General features: G+C 46.3%; 1 protein-coding gene across 1 annotated transcript; it reads left to right on the top strand.

The window, feature by feature from the left end:
* The first annotated feature begins 2,460 nt into the window (after nt 1–2,460).
* On the top strand, nt 2,461–18,052 carry LOC140428285 (tubulin beta chain-like). Its single transcript, XM_072514587.1, has 4 exons — nt 2,461–2,714; nt 7,313–7,421; nt 12,238–12,348; nt 16,828–18,052. Exons 1-4 carry the CDS (start codon nt 2,658–2,660, stop codon nt 17,889–17,891), a joined length of 1,341 nt encoding a protein of 446 aa, XP_072370688.1. The 5' UTR covers nt 2,461–2,657; the 3' UTR covers nt 17,892–18,052.
* Nucleotides 18,053–24,004: the final 5,952 nt, after the last annotated feature.

The following is a 24,004-nucleotide window of genomic DNA, read 5'->3' on the forward strand; positions in this document are numbered from 1 at the left end:
CCAAGGAGTATGCGGTCTCCGTATTCTTCCTCCCTAAAGGTACCAGCTCACACCTATCAATGTTTGATACAGATTTTGCATAACTATTCTATTTTTCAATTATATCCCACTAAAAATAAAGCCTAGTTCTTGGGTTTTTTTCTGGCCTTGCTAACCTATGGCGCAATCTTTAGTGATTGGTGTGATTGTTCTCCGATATCCCTTTCTTCCTCTACCCCACCTAGACTTGCACCTTCTAAGTAATAACCTCTCAATTCTTCCTGCCAAAATATAATACCTCACATTTAGCTGTACTGAACTTCATTTGCCAATTACATTCCAATTCTGCAAGTTTATTGATGTCTTTCTGTATTTCATTGCAGCCCTCCTCTGTATGAACTACACTTCCCAATTTGATGCTATTTACAAAGGTAAGGAGGTCCTTGGCACTTTTCATTCTGCAATTGTGTTGGGCCTTAGTGAGACCAGATCTGGCGCACTATGGGGAGAGATTGAATAGGCTAGGCCTACATTGACCAAAATTTAGGATAGTGAAAGGTGATCCTATTGAAAATAACATTAAAAAAATTTTTTTTTTAAAAATTCTCCTTTTTCACATTTTTGCCCGCATTTACACCCATCAACAATAAACAATAATCAGCAAGATATGTCAATCCCCATAATAACAACGATCCCATCCGCCCACCAACCCCCAAACATCAGCCCGCATGTTTACATAAACAAATGACAAAAAGGAATCAGGGATTACCCATAGTCACCCTTAATCTACACAGCCCCCCTCCCCCCCAACTAATGTTCGATGCTATCCAGTTCTTGAAAGTGCATAATAAATAGTGCCCATGACTTGTAGAACCCCTCCGAGCTTCCCCTCAGTTCGAACTTAACCTTCTCAAGGGTCAAGCATTCCAACAGGTCCCCCCGCCACACCAGGGCACTGGGTGGAGAGGCTGCTCTCCATCCCAGCAGGATCCGCCTTCGGGCGATCAACGAGGCGAAGGCTATGATATCTGCCTCCGCTCCCGTTTCCAACCCTGGCTGGTCCGACACCCCGAATATGGCCTCCTGGGGACCCGGGTCCAGTTTCACACGCACCACCTTAGAAATTACCCTAAACACCTCCTTCCAGTACTCCCCTAGCTTTGGACAGGACCAAAACATATGAACATGATTCGCGGCCCCCCCCCCCCCCCCCCCACAAGGCACACACACATCCTCTACTCCTTCAAAAAATTGGCTCATCCTCGCCCTCGTGAGGTGCGCTCTATATACCACCTTCAGCTGTATCAGCCCCAATGTCGCACATGAGGTGGAGGCATTCACTCTCCGGAGCACCTCACACCAGACCCCCTCCTCTATAACCTCTCCCAGCTCTTCCTCCCACTTTGCTTTGATCTCTTCCAGTGGTGCCTTATCCTCTTCCAGAATAGCTCCGTACACCGCTGACACTGCCCCCTTCTCCAGTCCCCTTGTCGTCAACACCTCCTCCAGCAATGTGGAGGCCGGTTCCTCTGGGAAGCTCTGTATCTGCCCTTCCTGGCAAAATCCCGAACCTGCATGTACCTAAACACTTCTCCCTGCTCTAGCCCATACTTCGCTTCCAGCTCCCTCAATCGTGCAAACCGACCCCGAAGAAACAAATCTTTTAGCGTCTTAATCCCCTTCTCTTCCCATTTCCGAAAACTTCCATACCACCTCCCTGGCTCAAATCTGTGGTTCCCCCGAATTGGCATTTCCCTTGACCCTAAACCCAACCCGAAGTGTTGGCGAAACTGTCTCCAGATTTTCAATGAAGCTATTATTACCGGACTCCCTGAATATTTCCCCGGCGCTGTTGCAAGTGCCTTCAGCCCCGGCCCCCTGCACAAACTCTCCTCCATTCTGAGAAAATACCATTTTGATGATAGCTGGAAGGATGTTTTCCCTGTCTGATGAATCCAGGTCGGCCTCACAATAACGTGACGGCCATTTAGGACTGAGATGAAATAAAAACAGAAAATGCTGGAAAAACTCAGCCAATATCTGGCAGCATTGTGGAGAGGGAAACAGAGTTAATATTTTGAGTCCAATATAACGCCTTTGGAGGGATTGAAATTAACTTGCATTGGAGAAATGTCTTCATTCAAAGGGTTGTGAATCTTTGTAACTCTATCCCATAGGGTTGTGGATGCTCAGCTCTTGAGGATATTCAAGGCACAAATTGATGGATTATTGGGTGCTATAAGAGAACCAAGTGATATGGGGAGAATGTGGGAAGGTAGAGTAGGAAGATCAGCCAAGATCGTATTGAATGGCGCAGCAGGCTCCAAGGGCGGAGTAACCTACTCCAACTCCTATTTCTTAAGTTATGTTCAAGTCATTATATTGTTCTGTGAGGCGACTACATCTCCCAGAATACACGGAGTTGGACACTTTATAAAAGTGCTGGCCGAAGGAGGCGCTTCGCTACTGTGAGCCGGTAGCTGCGGAGAAGTGTGTTAGCGATAGGTCGTGAGCTTCAGCCTGACGGCGAGTTCTCCGCAACATTTACCCCCTCTGCAAAAAAAAAACGTTTGCAACTGTACGCAAACACACCGATCCCTGCAGCATATGCCAAGAGATCAGCATCCTTCTGTAAATTGATCTTGGAATATCTCGCCCCCACCCCCCAAAAGCAGACAATGAGGGAAATTCTGCACATCCAGGCTGGACAATGCGGGAACCAGATTGGAGCCAAGGTAAGAATCTCCTTATAAACACTATTTCAGTCGTTTTTGTTTATGTAAATGTACAGTGCAAATCATTCCTGTCAGTTGTAAGATGCTCAAGCGTCTATGTCTTAAAATGCAATTTAACTACATCCCTGTAAGAATTAAATGAAACCACACCCTTTCTGGCTTAAACCCTGAAGTACTTTAATTCCATCTGACACATACAGACAATTTACAGTGAGAGTACATCATATGGTGTATTTTACAGATGTTGCAACGGATTTGATATTTTAAAAAAGGGATTAGTCTGATTTAATTCCTAGGTATTATCCCAAAGTAAATGGGGCTGGAATGAAAGCAGCTGGACATGCGCGCAGGCTGATGACAGCCTTGCACGCCTCGCTCTGTTCCTTTGTCTGGAAGCCAGAATTCGATGGAAAAGGGATCGAGGTTTAACTTCGGTCTAAATCGAACCCAATCCCCACGAACCAAACCCCAGCTCAAATTGAATAAACACGGGGGCAGATCTCGTTTTTTTAAAAATAAGAATTTGGTAGTGCAAATTCCTCGGCTCATCGAGAGCTTTGTGCCCTCAAATTAAGCTCGCTGAGGAAGGCTTGGTGCAGGCACCAGCTGTGGATGCAAACCACACCCATTTATCAATATATTGTGCAAAATTGTTTCCGCATTCATAAAATTATTTATTTTGTCCATTATTATGGAATAAAGTAATGGATCTTGTGTTATAGACAGCCGGGCTGCCTGAAGCTCCACTATCCTAGAGCGAGTGGTTTAGGGTTTTGTTGGGGTTCATTATTGCTGCTGTTCCCGGGTTGGATCATGGTAAGACTGCATATGCATTACGGATCCAAGGAATCTGCCTCAGCATCTTCTTCTGACTCGTCGTTTTACAATCAGTCCCTGGGCGATGAAACCTCAGAGAGTTGCAAAGGGAAGCAACTGCGCAGCCCCCCAGGAATGGTACTGGAAGCTCACAAGTATGGGGAATTGCAGATTCACGTTCGACTGAAGAGGTGGATGGCTCTGATCGAATTTGGTTTGCCTAGGGGTGATTGCGTGAGCTGATGAGAAATCCACACATTGTCACCCTTTTGGTGCAGGGGTATAATGCTTGTGCCCTGCTTGTGACCCATTCGCAATGTACCTTATTGTGTAATGTGCAGCTGAAAAGGGTGTGGTTTATACACTCCGCCTACCATAGAGTTCACAAACCCCTCGGCCTCGACTTTAATGACCTGAGCCCCCACCCGAGGTGGTTGTATTTGTTCCAGACTGCATCCAGTGCATTTATGAATTTCATTGGAATTATGTGTATCATTCAGTATCTTGGACTTTTGTAGAATCTCCGAATTGTTACAACATAGAAGGAGGCCTTTAGGCCCATAATGCCTGCACCCTCTCAGAGTGAGCAATTCACTTAGTGCCATTCCCCTGCCCTCTCTTCATAACCCTGCATACTCCTCCTTTACAGGTAAGTCTAATTCTCCTTTGAATACCTCGATTGAACCTGTCTCCAGCACATTCTCAGACAATGCATTCTAGACCTTAATCATTCGCTATGTGAAAACATTTCAATTACTTTAAATCACTACCCTCTCATTCAAGGGCAGCACGGTAGCATTGTGGATAGCACAATTGCTTCACAGCTCCAGGGTCGATTCCGGCTTGGGTCACTGTCTGTGCGGAGTCTGCACATCCTCCCCGTGTGTGCGTGGGTTTCCTCCGGGTACTCCGGTTTCCAACCACAGTCCAAAGATGTGCAGGTTAGGTGGATTGGCCATGATAAATTGCCCTTAGTGTCCAAAATTGCCCTTAGTGTTGGGTGGGGTTACAGGGTTATGGGGATGGGTGGAGGTGTTGACCTTGGGTAGGGTGCTCTTTCCAAGAGCCGGTGCAGACTCGATGGGCCGAATGGCCTCCTTCTGCACTGTAAAATTCTATAAAAATTCTATGATTCTCGATCCTTTCACAAGTGGTAACAATTCCTCCCTATCTACTCCATCCAGACCCCTCATGATTTTGAATACCTCTTCTCAACCTTCTCGAATGAAGACAGCCACAACTCCTGCAATCTATCTACATAACTGAAGTTCCTCATTCCTGGAATCATTCTCATGAATCCTTTCTGCCCTTTCTCCAAAGCCTTTACACCTTCCTGTGGCCCCCAGAACAGGACGCAATACTTCAGCTGAGGCCAATCTGATGTCTTAAAAAGTTCAACATAATCCCTTGCTCTTGTGCTTTATGCACCTATAATAAAACCTAGGGTACTGTATGCTTTATTAACTTCACTCTCAACCTGTCCTGTCATCTTCAATAACTTATACACTTATTCAGCCAGGTCACTCTGTTCCTGTACCCACTTTAGAGTTGTACTTTCATTTTATATTATTCTTACTATCAAAATGAATCACTTCATATACCTCTGCATTGAACTCTATCTGCCACCTGTCCACCCATTCCACCAACTTGTCTGTGTCCTTTTTAAAAAAAAAATATTTTTATTGAAAATTTTTGGCCAACCATCACAGTACATTGTGTATCCTTTACACAGTAATATAACAATATAAATAACAATAGCCAGTTTTATAAACAAGAAATAAATAATATATAAACAAAAACAAAAACAAAACTAAATGGCAACTGCCTTGTCCCAGATAAATATTCTCCAAAAATATGTTTTAACAGTCCAATATACAATTATCTATAACAACAACCTATACATATTATACTTATATATTAACATCCCTGAGAATCCCTCTGGTTCCTCCCCCCTCTCCCCCCCCGGGCTGCTGCTGCTGTCTTCTTCTTTTCCATTCCTTCTATCTTTCTGTGAGGTATTCGACGAACGGTTGCCACCGCCTGGTGAACCCTTGAGCCGATCCCCTTAGGACGAACTTAATCCGTTCCAGCTTTATAAACCCTGCCATGTCATTTATCCAGGTCTCCACACCCGGGGGCTTGGCTTCCTTCCACATCAACAGTATCCTGCGCCGGGCTACTAGGGACGCAAAGGCCAAAACATCGGCCTCTCTCGCCTCCTGCACTCCCGGCTCTTCTGCAACCCCAAATATAGCCAACTCCCAGCTTGGTTCGACCTGGACCCCCACTACCTTCGAAAGCACCTTTGTCACCCCCACCCAAAACCCCTGTAGTGCCGGACATGACCAGAACATGTGGGTGTGATTCGCTGGGCTTTTCGAGCATCTCGCACACCTATCCTCTACTCCAAAAAATTTGCTAAGCCGTGTTCCAGTCATATGCGCCCTGTGTAACACCTTAAATTGTATCAGGCTTAGCCTGGCACACGAGGACGATGAGTTTACCCTACTTAGGGCATCAGCCCACAGCCCCTCCTGTCTGTGTCCTTTAAGTTCTACAGCATCCTTTTCACAGTTCACAATGCTTCCAAGTTTCGTATTATCCATTAATTTTGAAATTGTGCCATGCACACCAAGGTCTAGGTCATTAATATATAACATTAACCCTAAACACTGACCCCTGGGGAACTCCACTACAAACAGGCTAAAAAATATCAGTTAAACACTATGTTTCCTGTCACTCAACCAGTTTTGTATCTATGTTGTCACTGTCACTTTTATTCCCTGAGCTGTAACTTTGTTCACAAGTCCGTTGTCCGGCATTGTATTAAATGTCTTTGGAAGTTCATGGACATCACATCCACAGTATTGCTCTCATCAACCCTCTCTGTTCCACCTGCAAAACATTTCAGCAAGTTAGTTAAACACTATTTTCTCTGAACAAATGCGGGCTGGCTTTCTTTAACAAACCCACACTTGTCCAAGCGACTGTTAAGTTAATTTTTTTGCTACCTTATTGTATCTAGAAGTTTCCCCATCGCCAAAGTTAAACTGACTAGCCTGTAGTCGCTAGGCTTATCTTTACACCCTTTTTGAAGAGTGTTACATTTCCAATTCTCCAGTCCTGTGGCACCCCTGAGTCTAAGGAAGATTGCAAACTTATGGCCAATGCCTCCACAATTTCCACTCACTTCCCTCCGTATCCTTGGATGCATCTCATCTAGTTCTGATGCCTTATCAACTTTTAAATATAGACAGCCTATCTAACATCTTATCAATTTAAAAACCTTCTGGTGTACTAATTACTTTGCAGCATCTTCTTCCTTGCTAAAGACACGTACAAAGTATTAATTTAATCCCTCTGCCTCCATGTCTAACCCCCTTTTTAGTCTCTAATTGGTCTTATTTCTCATTTTACCACTTGTTTACTATTTCTATTCCTTGTTATAGGAATTTGTTAAAAGACTGGATTCAATCAACATGATTGAGTTCTCAATTTTGTACTATTTTGAAGAAGAGCAGAGGTGTTTCTGTGGTGCCTTGGCCGATATTTATTTGAGCATCAACTTCATGTAAAACAGATTTTCTCATCATGATCACACTGTTGCAGCTTTCTTTTGAAAATTGGCTGCTGTTTCCTATATTACAACAGTTACTGCACTTCAAAAGTACTTCAATGGCTGTAAAGTGCTTTGACATGAACAATGGTTGTGAAATGTATGTAAATGCTAGTCTTTTCTTTCAATTTATGAAAGAATCTCTGATTGTAATCTGTATTTATAGTTTTGGGAGGTGATCAGTGATGAACATGGAATTGACCCTTCTGGGAGTGCCTGTGGTGATAGTGCCATACAGCTGGACAGGATCAATGTCTACTACAATGAAGCAGCTGGTAAGGAGTTTCTGTAGCCAGAGGATCTGAGCCTGCCTATATATCTGTGTGGGTGACTGTCTATTGACCAGTTAGGAATCTTGGATTAAGAATCTGACAGCAGGAGTATCCAGTCTTTAAGAGAGTGTTAATTCCTCACACAGAAACATTGACTCAGCTACAAATGATTAAAACATTTTGGCATCAGTTTGCTGTTCTTCTTTGAAATTACTCCTCTAAAACATCACTGAATTGCTCTTAATTTCTCAACCTGGTAGGTGTGGTCTGCTCCTCTGCTGCCTTTGTCTGCCAGAAGTTTTATACACTTGGAAGCTTCAGTCTCTGTTCTTTACACTGCCTGGGCCGAGTAAAAACTACTTTCTGATTGGTGTAAAATGGCTACTAGTTCAGTGGTCAAACTCCACCAATCAGGAAGACCCTTTTCTAATTCTCCAGACATGGGAACCTTTCAAAGAGCTGAGGCCAGAAATTGACATTTCAAGCAAGAACCAGAGTAGGAAGGAACCAATAGGCCAAGTAAGAAGAACTATCAGGCAACAGCGTGGATACTCCGGCTGGAGTTTTCTGCTTCTGTGCTCACCCATTCCTGCTAACTGTGTTATGACACCCCTAGTCAATTACTGCCCCACCTGTCCCGGAGTTACAATACAAGTGAATTGACCAATAATTCTTCTAAAGATACCCAAAATATTTGGCCCTTGGCTGCCCAATAATTAGTCACCTGGTTTGTAAGTTTAAACACTATTATTGTTTGTTTATAACAAGAACAAAAAAGAAATATGCAATACAACTGCTTAACGACACGCTAATACCTGACTCCCCCCTACTTTTAACTGCCACATACACACACAACAGAGGATCACAGAGGGGTGGTGGAAAGGGGTAAAATAAGAAGGATTAAGGTCAAAAGATAAAAGTCCTTGCTTCAGATGATATGTTCTTCAGTGCACTTTCTTCGGTGTGAATGTCATTTAAAACCTCTGGCTTATAGCCTGTGATGAGCTCCGTTACAGTTAACAATATCTTACTCACAGCTTTTCCAGGAGAGGCCCTTAGGTTCACACCAGCCTGCTCTGCAGAGACAGTTATCAGATTCAGGTCTCTGCTTGCACCAACCTTTCCTGCAGAGAGAGTTATCAGGGGCGAAATTCTCCGGTATCGGCGCAATGTCCGCCGACTGGCGCCCAAAACGGCGCAAATCAGTCGGGCATCGCGCCGCCCCAAAGGTGCGGAATGCTCCGCATCTTGGGGGGCCGAGCCCCAACCTCAAGGGGCTAGGCCCGCGGCGGACGAATTTCCGCCCCGCCAGCTGGCGGAAAAAGCCTTTGGTGCCCCGCCAGCTGGCGCAGAAATGACATCTCTGGGCGGCGCATGCGCGGAAGTGTCAGCGGCTGCTGACGGCATTCCCGCGCATGCGCAGTGGAGGGAGTCTCTTCCGCCTCCGCCATGTTGGAGACCGTGGCGAAGGCGGAAGGAAAAGAGTGCCCCCACGGCATAGGCCCACCCGCGGATTGGTGGGCCCCAATCGCGGGCCAGGCCACCGTGGGGGCACCCCCCGGAGCCTGCCCGCGCCGCCTTGTCCCGCCGGTAAGGTAGGTAGTTTAATCTACGTCGGCGGGACAGGCATTTTAGCAGAGGGACTTCGGCCCATCCGGGCCGGAGAATCACGGGGGGGGGGCCCGCCAACCGGCGCAGCGCGATTCCCGCCCCCGCCGAATATCCGGTGCCGGAGAATTCGGCAACCGGCGGGGGCGGGATTCACGCCAGCCCCCGGCGATTCTCCGACCCAGCGGGGGGGGGGGGGGGGGGGTCGGAGAATCTCGCCCCAGCTTCTGGATTATGCTTGTATCGGTCTTTTTTGCAGAGAGAATTGGTTCCCACAGTGACCTTTTGGTGAGTATTAGCTGGTTATTTCTGGAGAAAGCAAAATGAGAAAAGACAACTTTTCTCCCTTAGCTGCCAGAAGTGAAACTGAAAGCTCTTTAGGTCTCTGAACCATTTCAGTGGGAACACATCCAATCACCACCTGTTATCAGGCAGGGCACCACCTTTTAGGCCAATTCATTGGCCGCCAGCGACATCAATCAGTCTGGATCATCACTGATGTCAGTCTAAGACAGCACAGCCCTCTGGATCTTCCTGTTTGAATTAAAGGTGCTGGCTGCGTTGCCTTAAAGTCACAGGTCCATTAAACATCCAAGGATCAAAAATGTAACAGCAGAAATAAAAGAAAGGGAATAAATAGGAACAAACAGGAAGTACCCTTACAACAGCTATGGATGAAAGATTGTGGACTGGTGTGTGGATGAGAAGACTACCATCTTGTGTAGAAAGGAAAACCAGAATTTAAAAGGAGTTCGTAAAAGAGATGGGGAGGAAAAAAGCCTGGGCTGGTGTTGGTAGGAAATGTTACAGAAGTAAAACAAAATGGTAGATTAACAATGTTGAGGAAACTGATAGGTTAAGAAACCAAGAGGAAGAAAGTAGTCAACCAAATATGACATAATTATACCACTTCCAGAAGTATTCTAAATAAAATGAAGGGACTCAAAGAACAACATTAGTACCGTATAGGATGCGTTATAAAAATAGGAAATACTGGAAATACTCAGTAGGTCTGGCTGAATCTGTGGAGAGGCAAACAGTTAACATTTCTGGTCAATGGTCTTTCATAAGAGTTTCCTAAAGCAGCAACAAATGAGCAGATGCTACTTGATTTAGTTATGATAGCAACCCTATAAAGAATACAAGACTATAAGAGAGCATCTTGGGGGAATGTGAAGGCAAGAAAGGAGGATCACAAACTGGAGTTTTGGTTTTGAACCAATTAACTTTCGAAGGTTGAGGAAGGAATTGACTGCAACAGGGCAGTAGAAATTATTTGTTGGTAAGTCTACTGACTAATAGCTATATCTATGAAATAAGGTAATTGATGAATTATAAAACAAGTTTATCACCCCAAACAGGTAAAAAACCTCAAAGTTGATGATGCTGATCTGCAAGAGTTAAGTCTGGCCTTATGATAAAAGGGTTATGCAAGGATGAAGAATAATGCTGAGAATAAAGATTGGGAGGTATAAGAACAAAATTAAATCAGAAAATAATGGTCATCAGTCCTTAAATTTGTTTTTGACTAAATGTGGATGGATTGTGGTCTGTGTATGTAACATTGGTGAGAAACATGTCCTTTAATAACTCTTCCCTAATTAAGTTTTCACCTTGCCACAGGATATTGTAGCCAATAATAGCCCATCTGTTTCCTGAATATGTAAACTACTTAAAAATGCTCACTTGCTATGATCAGATAACATACTTGGTGGTGTATTAGTGAGATAAACATATTTGAATACAATAACGTCATAATGGTTCACTCCAGATGGAGTAGAATTTACATTTTCAAATATGCCAACTGATTGTTTTAACCATTAAACGGTGTTAAAACTGCCAGTGGGGACAATACTGACGTCTCCAGAGATGCCTCAACCCAACAGGCAGGCTTTCTCTGGTCTCTCTGAAGGCAGTCTTGCAGAGAAGCAATATAAATGGCTTCTGTAGCAGTGGGAGAAAATAGTTCTGTGCTTGTGTGGGTGAGCAGTGTGACTTCCTAATCACTAATCTGTGCAACCATCATGAGAGGAATGGCAGCTAGAAAGGTTAAATTGCATACTAAAGCTTTCAACACACATGGACATGCACTGCTCCGATCTGGTACAACTGTACTTAAAAATCAATTTAACAATGTAAATAACAGCCCATTCCACAACAATAGAAGCCAAACTGTTGCAGAATCTCCTCTACCTAAAGCAGTTCTGTAATTAAATAATTAAATGTAACAAATGAGGATAAATGTCGATGTGAAGCTTTACCCCTTAGCATCAGTGTATATTAATACTTCACACTCTTCTATACAAGAATCAAAGAAGTTTATTTCACAGAGATGACAAGTCAGCCCATTGTGTCAGTGCTGGCTCTTTGCTGTGCCAATCCACAATGAATACAACTGTCCTCTCCCTATCGCCTTCTATCTTCCTCTAATTCAATTATTTCTATTGTCTTTCCTTAGCAGATTCAATGGTCTCTTCCTATGTGGATTTAACTTTATCTGAAATTAAATGTAGGTGATGGAGGCCTCATCCCCTGGCTGGATAGCCAATGGGAGCCCTGCATCTCTTCTTTTCAGGAAGGCCCACTACATTAAGTACCAATCAGGCATTTAACTGGGCAGTGACAGGCCTCCCTCTCGATCAAAGACCATGGGGGTGGAAGTCACACCTACCGTGAGCTGACAATCAATCAGAGCCTGGCGGCACGTCATTGCCCAGCAGCACCAGCGGGCAGCAAGGGTCAGGCCACAGGTGAGTGATGGCGAGCGAGGGATTACGGGGTGGGGGTTGTTGGGGGTGGGTGCAGATTGGCAGCAAAGGCAGGCAGGTGGCTCTCAACGTTTCCCCCCTTTCTGATGCTAGGGCCCTAGATCAGAGACTGTAACTTTGAGTAAAAGACCCTCCTTGGAAGCCTGCAAGTAACCCTGACTTGGGTTTGTTTATCCGGCTTCCCCTCTAGCGAGTCCTCCGCCCATTGCTGATTGAATACCACCATTAATTGCCCATTTAAGGGCCTCAATTGGCAACATGGCATGAAGACAGTCCACAATCCTTTTGCTATAATCTTAACCAGGGCAGATTTGGGAAGGTGGCAGCATCCTCACGTGCCATTTTCCTATCCAATTCAATGTCTTATGCCACCAAAATGCCATGGGGAAAGGCATAAATTCCATTCCTCATTAATGAATTGTTTTGTATTGTCTCTTTTCCAGGTGACAAGTATGTTCCCCGTGCGATTCTGGTTGATTTGGAACCTGGTACTATGGACTCCGTCAGATCTGGGCCATTTGGACAGATATTTAGACCAGATAACTTTGTATTTGGTAGGAATACAATACTAATACTTCTAATTGCATAAACAAATGCTTCAAGGTAGTTTAGTGGGCTCTGTAGAAATGAAGCAGCTCAGTGTAAGTGGACCAGAGATGGGTCTTTTTATTTGTAAAATACCATTCCACTCATAAATGGATAAACATCCAGCTCAATTCTTACTTGTATACTCATCTCTTATGCATCATTAGGAGATGAATGAGTACTACAAGGTGACTGATCCTTTAGCTTACTTTATCATGGAGAAGGATATTACGAATCATAGAATCCCTACAATGCAGAAGAAGGCCATTCGGGCCCATCGGGTCTGCACTGCCCCTCTGAAAGAGCACCCCACCCAAGCCCACTTCCCCGCCCTATCCCAATAACCCCATGACCTAACATGCACATCATTGGACACTAAGGGCCGATTTAGCAAGACCAATCCACCTAACCAGCAACATGGTAGCATAGTAGTTAGTACTATGGGTTCACAGCGCCAGGGTCCCAGGTTCGATTCCCGGCTTGGGTCACTGTTTGTGTGGAGTCTGCACGTTCTCCCCATGTCTGCGTTGGTTTCCTCCGGGTGCTCCGGTCTCCTCCCACAAGTCCCGAAAGTCGTGCAATTAGGTAATTTGGACATTCTGAATTCTCCCTCTGTGTACCCGAATAGATGCTGGAATGTGGCGACTCGGGGCTTTACACAGTAACTTCATTGCAGTGTTAATGTAAGCCTACTTGTGACAATAAAGATTATTATTATTAACCTGCACATCTTTGGACTGGGAGGAAATCGGAGCACCCAGAGGAAACCCACGCAGACACGGGAAGTGCAAACTCCACACAGTCACCCAAGGCTAGAATTGAACCTGGGTCTCTGTCCCTGTGAGCCAACAATGCTATCCACTGTGCCACCTATTCGTTTTTTTACGGTTAACTAATAGAGTAAATAATGGGGAGCCAGTGCATGTGGTTTATTTGGATTTTCAAGACTCATTTGATAAGGTGACATGTGAGAGATTTCTGTACCAAATAAAGGTTCATGGAGTTTGGGTAATATATTAACATTGAAAGAGAATTGGTTAAAGGACAGATAACAGTAGAGGGAAAAAGGTCATTTTCAGGTTGCAGGTTTCAGGTTGAGCACTGCAAGAATTGGTGCTGGGTCTCAGCTATTTATAATCTATATGAATGACTTAGTTGAAGGGACCAATGTAGTGCATCATGGCTTCCTGATGATTGAAACAAATTAGAAAAGTGATCTGTGAAGAGAACATAAAGAGTCTGCAGAGGAAATATATATATATATAGTTAGTGCACAAGATGGCAGATGGAGTACAATGTGGAAGGATGGGAAGTTATTTACAGAGGAAAAGAAACATTGAATTTTTAAATAATGAGAAATTATCAAATGCTGTTGTTCAGGAGAATTTGCGTGTCCTTGCCCAAGAAACACAGAAAATGAACATGCTGGTGCAGCAAGCAATTAGAAAGATAAATGGTATGTTGCCTTTATTGTTAGGGATCAGAGTATTAAGAGTAAGGAAACCTTGCTATAACTGGATAGGGATTTGTTGAGACTACTCCTGGAGTTCTATGTACAACTTTGGTATCTGTAGGTAAGGAAGGATACACTTGCCTTAGACGTGGTGCAATTAAGGTTTATCAGATTGATTCCTGGGACGACATCTCAACCTTGTGAGTTCAACCTCCATCTCAACTCATATACTGTCTCTCCTCTGAGTTTACTGTCCCTTGATCCTCCCTTAATCGCTCCTTCCATGTAAACTTCCCAACTCATACTCACAGCCACCCCTTGAACATGCCATCTCATGTGGCGACACTACTTCCTCGATTACAGAAAAGGCCATCTCTGATCACTTTCTTGTATCATTCTTCACCCACATCCCCACCTTCCATATATCAACCCTACTGCTTTCAGTAACCATCCCTGGAAAAATAATCTCGCAATTTACTTACAACTGCACTTTCAAAATTACAAACTTGGCCCTTCATTCACTACAATAGTTCTGCAGTTATTGATTTGCTCCAAGCTCACCCTGTCCATGGGACCTACCTCTCACTCCCTCACCCTATTACCACAGTGTCACAGAACCTCACTTTTTGGGTCCCATATAGTCAGACTATTATTTACAAAAGCTTCTCTTCCCACTTCTACAGCATTACCTCTGGTGTCACCCAAGGATTTATTCTTGGCACCCTCCTATTTCTCAACTACATGTTGCCTTCAGCAACACCATCTGAACGCATTAGTTTTCACATGTATGCTAACTACACCCAGCTGTGCCTCTCTCAATTCCTCTGTTGTTGCTAAACTATCAGGCTGCCTGTATTGGGTGAGTGGAAATTCCCTCCAATTAAATATTGGGAAGAATATGGCTATTGTCTTTGGGCTCCACTATCTTTCTCTCTTGCATCTATCTGAGGCTGAAACTGACTTCATAATATTAATGTCATATTTAATCCCAAGATTAGCTCTGACCACATATCTGTGCCATCGTAAAGACTGCCTATTTCCACCTCTGTAAATTGCCCAACTCTTCTCCTTCCTAAGCTCATCGGTTGTTGAAATCCTCATTGATGCCATTGTTACCTTTGGACTCGATTTTCTATTACACTCCAGGTGGACTTCCCAAATTCTATGCTCTCTAAACATAAGGTTATGCAAAACTGCTTCCATGTCCTTATTTGCACCAAGTTCCATCCACCCGTCACCTCTCATCCCGCTGACCTACATTGGATCTTGGTTAAGCACTTCCTCGATATAAAGATTCTCACCATGTTTTCAAACGGTCCATGGCCTTTCCTGCTCCCTGTGTCTATAATCTCCTCAGCCAGCACCTTTCGAGACACTGAGCCGCACAGTGGTTAGAACTGCTGCCTCACAGCGCCAGGGACCCGGGTTGAATTCCGGCATCGGGTGATTGTGGAGTTTGCACGTTCTCCCCGTGTCTATGTGAGTTTCTTCTGGGTGCTTCGGTTTCCTCCCACAGTCCAAAAACGTGCAGGTTAGGTGATTGGCAATGCTAAATTGCCCCTTAGTGTTCAAAAGATGTGTAGGTTACGTTAAGGGATTATTGGGATAGGGTGGGGGAGCAGGCTTGGGTGGGGTGCTCTTTCAGAGGATTGGCGTAGACTTGATGAGCTGAATGGCCCCCTTACACACTGTAGGGATTCTATGATTCATTTAATTCTGGCTTCCTGAGCATCCATGATGTGAATTTCTCCACTACTGGTGGCTGTGCTTTAATCTACCTAGACACCAATCTGGCATTATTTCCTGAAATGTTTATGCCTATAATAATAACAATCTCTCCGGTGCTTCTGGTGTAGATGGGGGACAATGTCATCTAGGATTCCTGCTGCTGATCGTTATCTAGGGAGATTCAACGATGCACCTGGGGGGTGTTTGGTGAGGATTAAGTGGGCTCTGCTGTGATACACCGGTTTGAGTAACTTGCCAACTCTTTCTAATTTTTTTTACTGGAAGAATGGCCACGTGGGTGAACAATAAGAGGGAATCTGGTATCCATGGAATCATACCTTGGCTAGGGTCAGTGCTTTCAGGAGTGGAGGAGAGAAGAAAACAAAGGAATATAAATCCTCATTAATTGGTACTGTGGGTTTGTCAATCATGGTCTTTTGAGCTGCTTCAGCTGGTATAATTCAGAGACCCAATTCTTTATAGCTCTCTAACCTTGTATGCTGCATTTGCAAAGAGTCAACTGTACATAATATGCAAATTATCTTTTGCCTAAAGGACATCTGCAAGGGAGTGATCACATTTAAACTGAAACATTCAGCAACTGAAATTAGTATTCTGCCCTATGAAATCTGATTTCTACTCCATGTCCGTTTACCTAAATTTTCAAATCAATATGCATAGCAAAAATATTTTTCCAATGGGATTTTGAATATAACATACACACATTTAATTTTGTGTGTGTGGGCCTTAAATTTCCCTTTAAATTAGACCTGTGCCTTATATTGTTTGCATCAACCTTAAAATCACTCGCTCTAATGCCTTCGATGTGAGCTGTACAGATCAGAGAGGTTCTGGGTTTCATCCCCAAAGATGATGAGTTAACTGATCTCACTAAGGTAGTTTAAAATCAAGCAGGGTTCCCACTAGTTGAGAGCTATCCTGTAGTTTTGCTGGGATGTTGGATAAGCAGTGTCTGACTGGGTTATGACAACCCATCCCAAGGTGGAATAGCTTGCTACCACTTTTGCTGTTTGGACCCACATAATGAAGGATGGTAATTTGAATAAGGTAGACGGGAGAACAGTTCTTGTGGAATTGTGCTGCAGCATGCAGGGAACAATGAGGGAAAAATAATCAGGCTTTCCAACAGAATTAACGGAGCACTATTAATGAGTAATACAAATGATTGTGTAAATATGGAGCAGAAAAAGTTTTGAATGGCATCATGAATCACTGCCTTTCCATGTCATGAATCTTTTTCTTCCAGGTCAAAGTGGTGCAGGAAACAATTGGGCCAAGGGTCACTACACAGAAGGAGCTGAACTGGTTGATGCAGTGCTTGATGTCGTGAGGAAGGAGACTGAGAGCTGTGACTGTTTACAGGGATTCCAGCTCACTCACTCTCTGGGTGGTGGTACCGGCTCTGGGATGGGCACCCTCCTCATCAGCAAGATCCGGGAAGAATACCCTGACCGTATCATGAACACATTCAGCGTCATGCCCTCGCCTAAAGTTTCAGACACTGTGGTGGAGCCGTACAACGCAACCCTCTCTGTTCATCAGCTGGTGGAGAACACAGATGAGACATACTGCATTGACAATGAAGCCCTTTATGATATCTGCTTCCGTACAATGAAGCTTACCACTCCCACTTATGGAGACCTCAATCACTTGGTCTCTGCCACCATGAGCGGAGTCACCACCTGCCTTCGCTTTCCAGGACAACTCAATGCTGATCTTCGCAAGCTAGCAGTAAACATGGTGCCCTTCCCTCGGCTCCACTTCTTCATGCCGGGCTTTGCCCCGCTTACCAGCCGCGGCAGCCAAAATTACAGAGCACTCACAGTGCCAGAGCTGACTCAGCAAATGTTTGATGCTAAAAACATGATGGCAGCCTGTGACCCACGACACGGACGTTACTTGACCGTTGCTGCTATATTCCGAGGCCGGATGTCCATGAAAGAAGTAGATGAACAGATGTTGAATATCCAGAACAAGAACAGCAGCTACTTTGTGGAGTGGATTCCCAACAATGTTAAGACCGCTGTCTGTGACATTCCACCCCGTGGCCTCAAAATGTCTTCCACTTTCATTGGCAACAGTACCGCCATCCAGGAGTTGTTCAAGCGAATCTCTGATCAGTTCACTGCCATGTTCCGCAGGAAGGCCTTCTTGCACTGGTACACTGGGGAGGGGATGGATGAGATGGAGTTTACGGAGGCGGAGAGCAACATGAATGACCTGGTATCAGAGTATCAGCAGTACCAGGATGCCACTGCAGATGAGCAGGAAGAGTTCGAAGAGGAAGAGGGAGATAATGATGAAGCATAAATGTGAAGGGATCTTCAAGAAGCTGCAGCAGTAGGTTGCAAAGAAAGTCATGTTTATGAGTTGAACTATTGAATTCTGCCTAATTTGCCAGCCTTTTAAATAAGAAGTTGCTGTGATTCTAACAGCACAATGAAAGTGGAATTCCTGTTGAAGGTTTGTGTGTGTGTGATTTAACATCGTCTGTAGTTTTAAAGCAGCAGTGCCCCAATATGCATTATCAGACTTTATGAACAGGCCTGAAAAGCAAGTACATTGTGCAACTGGTTGAAACAATTTTGGAGTAACTTGTTTCAGTTTATGTAATTTGTTTTCCAATATGTAATGCTTTTAAATAAACAAAGGATACCCTGTAAGTTTTAATGCTGATATATAATCTTTTAAGCTCCTTCAGTGATTGTCTTTCAGGCAGTAAGATGATCTCCCAAAATGGGAGGAAAATTGGCAAACTGTAACAGCTGATAAAGGAGGTCAGGGGGAGATTTGCCCTTCATTCATTATGAAGAAGCATTTTTTTTCTCTGCAGCTGAGATAAAATAAGAATACCTAAAACTGGATTTAAAATTAATAATCTGGGGCACTACAGCTTTAGATGTAGTCAGAATTGTTTTATAAAGGAACTACTGTATTTACTGACTGTAACCTTCCCTAGAAGTGTGGTAAAGCACTGTTCAGTATTGAGATCTAATGGTATTATGTTGAATGAGGTGCAGAGATCCACCCATGAGAGTGAGTTCCACTTCCATGAACTGCCAAAGAGCACTCAACAGGTTCACACAGCTCGTTCCTGATCGGCAGTCATTCTCTGTATTGCATGCCACGTTTGTCTTTCTGCGATGTCTGTACTGTAGAATTCAAACCGTTCTAATAAAATCATACAAATGCTTTCTTCCTCTGTTTTTTACTTCCTTCTATAACTGAGTACAGGTGTATATTGTAGCTACACTTGTCAGCTCTTGCCAAGACTAGGTCTGAATGGAGGCAGAATAGGGAGTGGGAAGAAGTGGATCACAGGTTAAATTGTGATTGCTTGCTGCTGACGGGAATCCGGATTTATACAGCACACTATTATGTGTCCAGAAATAAAATCAAAGTATTTTTTTCACACATGTTAAGTTACTCTGAAGTGTGATTATGTAGATAAATGCAGCCGCCATTTTGTGCATAGTAAAATGCCATGATTAGCAATGCTAACGAGGAGGATGCAGCAGGCCAACACAAAGCGGGCAACCCTCCGGACGGTGTACTGCAGTGCACCGCTGGAGCAGTCGGAGCATCGGAACTGTATCTTGAGCAGTCCAATGCACCGCTCAAACACAGCCCGGATGGCTGAAGGGGCTCATTGTATCAGGTCTTCACTTCGGTCACCGTACTGCCAGGTCCTCAGCGGATACCCCTTATCCACCAAGAGCCAGCCGCCTATCCTGGGGGACTCCTCAAAGAGGGCAGAGATGACCGACTACCCCACGCTGTAGCTGTTGTGCACACCCTGGAAAGCAGGCAGACAGATACATTATCTTCACCTGGTAGTCGCACACGAGCTGTATGTCGAGTGAGTGAAAGCCCTTTCGGTTAATATTGGGCACCCCCAGATGGCCCGGTGACCGCAGGGCAACATGTGTGGCATCTATTACTTCTGGACTGGGGCTTCCTAGGGATGGTGGAGAATCCTGCAGCCCGGGCATCTTGCTGAGCTTGGTCCATGTTAAAGGTGATGTAGTTTTCCGTCTGGGCATACAGGGCATTCGTAACTTGTCGGGTGCAGCTGTGCGTGTGGCACAGATCCCTGTAGAGCCCTGGAATGATCCTGAGGCTTAAAGTTCAGGGCTGCGGTGACCTTAATGGCATCCTGGAGTAGGTGTCCTCCGCCTTCATGTGGTGTCAAGTCTGCGAGGACATGGCTCCTTGATGAAGCGGAGCCTCCTGTAGCATACCTGTCCATCATCCATTCAAACGACCAGCGACGCCTGGGTCCCTCCCTGGCCTGATTGGCAGCCAGGTCCTCAGGGTGTGGGGTGGGGTCTGGCACATGGGCCGCCGCCTCGAGCATCTGCAGACGCTGCTGGTGCTGCCGCACTCTGACCGCACTGCCTAGCAGCACCACTAGGGCAACCTCTGCACCCAATATCCCCGCCATAGCATTCAATATCTGTAAGGAATTGGGAGAGGGTGTTAACTGACAAACAGCGGTGGCTGCCATCCCAGGAACCTCCATTCCCTCATTGATCCCCCCCCACCCCAACCTGGAACGCCCTGCCCACACATTCCAGCCGCAGCAGGCCCACCTCACCGGTCTCCAGATTCTGTACCCCGGACACCTGCTCGTAACATCACCTGGACTGGGCGCTGGTCCCTTCCCCGTGGCACTCACCCACTCTCCGGCTGTGGACATGTCCCCGGAGCTGAATCCCATCCCCTGGGTGTTCGGATGTTGGCTGCTGCATGTGTGGTGTTAACTCCCACAGTGTTCAAGCACAGTGGCCAGGCATCACGGTCTGATTGGGATGCAAGGCAATGACTCCCACATACCAGATGCCCCCCCCCCCCCTCCCCCCGCCATGGGAATCCCTTTGGGTTGTGTGAAGTACTCACTTAACCACGATTGCCAATTCCCTATCGGCAATAGCCTTCAGCCACACGGCCAGAGGCCTCGGCAGTCGGTGGGGGTTATGGATGGTTGTTGGGGCAAACGGGCAGGGATAAGGTTTGCCCCTGGAATGGGTACAGACGATCCAGGCGTTGGCATGGTGGTGTCACGAGCGGTCCCCACCCCTCACCCTCCCACTACAGCCCAACCCTGCGGAGGGTCCCCCATCCCCAGCCGAGGGTCCTCTACTGAGCACAGGTGTGGCAAATCCAGAGCCCCCGGGCTCTTTGCCTGTGGGCAAAGATGGCTACTCCCCTTCTCTGCTCGCCACAGAAGCCCTTCCGCCAGGTTCACGTTTTTTAAAAGGAGTACTAATCAACGCCAGCGTGACCACCTGCTGGGGAGGCTGTTGAATGACAGGAGGCCGTTGGATGTGGGGTGTCTCGTCAATTGTAGGGAAATAAGGCTTAAGTGGTGATAATTGGTTTCTCGCCTTGCTACGGCAAGATCCTGATGTCACCTATGGGAGCAAGAAGGTTGCATCGCAAACTGTTTGGGCCTGGCGCTGTTCTCGTTTTTGGCCTCTCCCGCTATTCACTGGCCTCGTTTCGCTTGAGCGAGAGTGTAACGAGGCAGGAGAATCGCGCCCCTGGTTTTATTTGTTTTACACCACTTTTTACGCTCATATATGAGAAATAGCCAATGAGGCAAGAAACAAGAGAACAGGAAATGTATCCCATCACATGTCCATGCTTTCAGTGATGTCAGCGAGGTTTACAATGGTTGGGCCAGATGTGAGGCAGTCAAGGAAATCCCTCTGGGGGCGCAGAGCGGCAGGGACGGGACCTAGTTGGAGCCCTATTGTGGGGGGCCTTGATGTGTGGTGGGGGGGAAGTGGTGCCGGTTATACTTCTGTGGTGTTGGGAGGGGGGGTGTTTCAAAGCTGCCGGTCGATGGTGGGGGACGGGAGAGAGTGGAACGCCTTCCAGGATTATTGGGGGGGGGGGGGGGGGGGGGGGAGGGGTGGTGGAGAAGGTGGACCGGAACACCATTGAAGATTGTCCAGGGAAGAAGAGGTCTTCGATACCTCCACGATGAGGGTCGTTAGGCTGCAGTGCTGATCGCGGTGCCCTTTAAAGATGGTGCCCAATCTTTCTGAAACTGGTTGCCAGCCCTCTGAAGCCCCGCCAGTGTGATTGCGTAAACTACTCCCACTCATTTTGTTCTAACTAAGAGGCTCAATATTTTGCAAGTAAACTGGTCTGTGCAACTGGAGCATTACATGACAGTTTTCAATGTGAGCCTGACATTTTGTTAAATTCCAGTAGGATTCTGCCCTATGTTACATATCCTATGCACAGATGGATTTGGTGGGCTGGTTTTCCTGCAGAAAGCAAGTGTTTCGATTTCAAAATTAACAGTCCTTTCTTGAACTGATCCCATTAATTCACATGGTTTTAAAGTATTCTCACTGCAGTGGCTTGGTTCCAGACTACAATAGTTAGAACTTTGCAGCTATTGATTCACTGTCTGTAAATTCATTGCTCATTTCCCCATGGAGCAGAAGGGATTAAGCTCCAGCCTATCAAATCCATCTAATTTCCTCGGCTTCACTACTGTCTAGGCAATAATTGGGTGATGGGATGGAGGATGATGGGATAGTTTGGGATGGAGCATGATGACAACCTGCTCTGTGATGAGTTCTGGTGCTCCGCATCATTTGACAACATCTGAATCCTGCCCACGATAGCATTGTCCACCAGCCACCTGGGTGCCTGCATGCGAGCTGGTCATTCCATCATGTGGTCTCATCGAATCCCTGGGGTGGTGGAGGGAGGTGGGGAGAGGGGGAGTGGGACACTGGAGCGCTGGCTGAACCGCGGTCCCTGGGCCAATCCCACCCACAATGTCCGTCCATTCCCCACCACCACCCCACGCCTCCTGCGCACCCAGCCCATCCCTTGGTGTTGGGTGGAGGTGTTGAGTTTGGGTAGGGTGCTCTTTCCAAGAGCTGGTGCAGATTCAAAGGGCCGAATGGCCTCCTTCTGCACTGTAAATTCAATGATAATCTATGATTAATCTAGGACAAAGGTTCGGCACAACATCGTGGGCCGAAGGGCCTGTTCTGTGCTGTATTTTCTATGTTCTATGTTCTATGTTCTCACACCCTTCTGACAGAACACCAAGCAGGTTGTAACGTTGTGCACAGGTGTTTAATGTGAACAAATATATACAGGTTTGTGCCCTAGCCCCTAACTCTATACTGTGCCCTGCACCCATGCCAACTTAACTGGTGTCTTCTTTTCAGGCCTTACGGGTCCTAACACTACACCTAGGTGGATCCCCAGATGGTACATCAGGGGTGGAGGCGATCTGCTGCAATTCCCACCCTGTGATCTGGGTCCCCTTTGGCAGCTGTCTTCTGGGGCGACTGGGCCTGGATGGGCCCGGCTGCTGCTTAGGTGTCCCAGGTGGCGTGGTGCCTCCCTGTTCTGCCTGCTGCCCATGTGATGCGCCAGGGACAGGAAGGGGAGGAGTCTGAAGCACTGCAGTGTTCCAGCACTTCCCCTGCGGGAGTCATTGTCTCTTCCTCCTTTGGGGCGCCCGATGGCCCCCGGGCTATTCCATGGGACGAGGGTCCGAGTGGAGCTAACCCTAGAGGCTCCCCCATCATCTGAAATGAAAATCGCTTATTGTCACGAGTAGGCTTCAATGAAGTTACTGTGAAAAGCCCCTAGTCGCCACATTCCAGCGCCTGTTCGGGGAGGCTGTTACGGGAATTGAACCATGCTGCTGGCCTGCCTTAGTCTGCTTTCAAAGCCAGCGATTTCCAGTCCTGGAGGCCCGCTCTCGTCTCAACCAGGGTCTGCAGGCTTACGGCCATGGAGCACAGAGAGTGGACCACCTCTGTCTGGGACTGTGCCACATTACGCTGCGACTGTGCCACCGCCTTCAGGATCTGTGTCACATCAGCCAGTGACTGCACCATCTCCTTCTGACACTGGTCCACCTACCTGTGGCTGTGCCATGTCGGCCAGCGCCTGGGCAATGCTGCCGATGTTCTGCTGTGACTAGGCCACGCTCAGAAGCGCTGCTGGAATTTCCAGGTGGCTCTCACACATGGCTGCCTGTGAGGTGGCAACCCTGAATTGGGCCATGGCCACTGCCTGCACAGATTGCCCCAGGCCTCGGACATGTTGACCCATGGCCGAAACCTTCGCCCGCAAGGCCTCCACCGCGGACACCACCCGTGCAGTGTTGACCTGGTGGCACGCAGGCACCGCCTCCTGATTAAATTAAACGGCCTTGTCGTGTCACCAAGCCAGGCACGACAAGGCCATTAAATCGCACCTTTTAGTTTCATTTAAACTCGGCAATTATAGCTTATGTTGGGACAAGTCACTCCATATGACCAAAGAGATGAAAATAAATGTAAAATGGTCTGTAAGCTAGTCAAAACCACGACTGTATAACCTGCACTAGGCAGGAAAGCCTGTCTGGGCATGAACATTGCTAAGTACAAAGAAAA

The sequence above is a fragment of the Scyliorhinus torazame genome, chromosome 8 (genome assembly GCF_047496885.1).
Source record: "Scyliorhinus torazame isolate Kashiwa2021f chromosome 8, sScyTor2.1, whole genome shotgun sequence".
Lineage (NCBI taxonomy): Eukaryota > Metazoa > Chordata > Chondrichthyes > Carcharhiniformes > Scyliorhinidae > Scyliorhinus > Scyliorhinus torazame.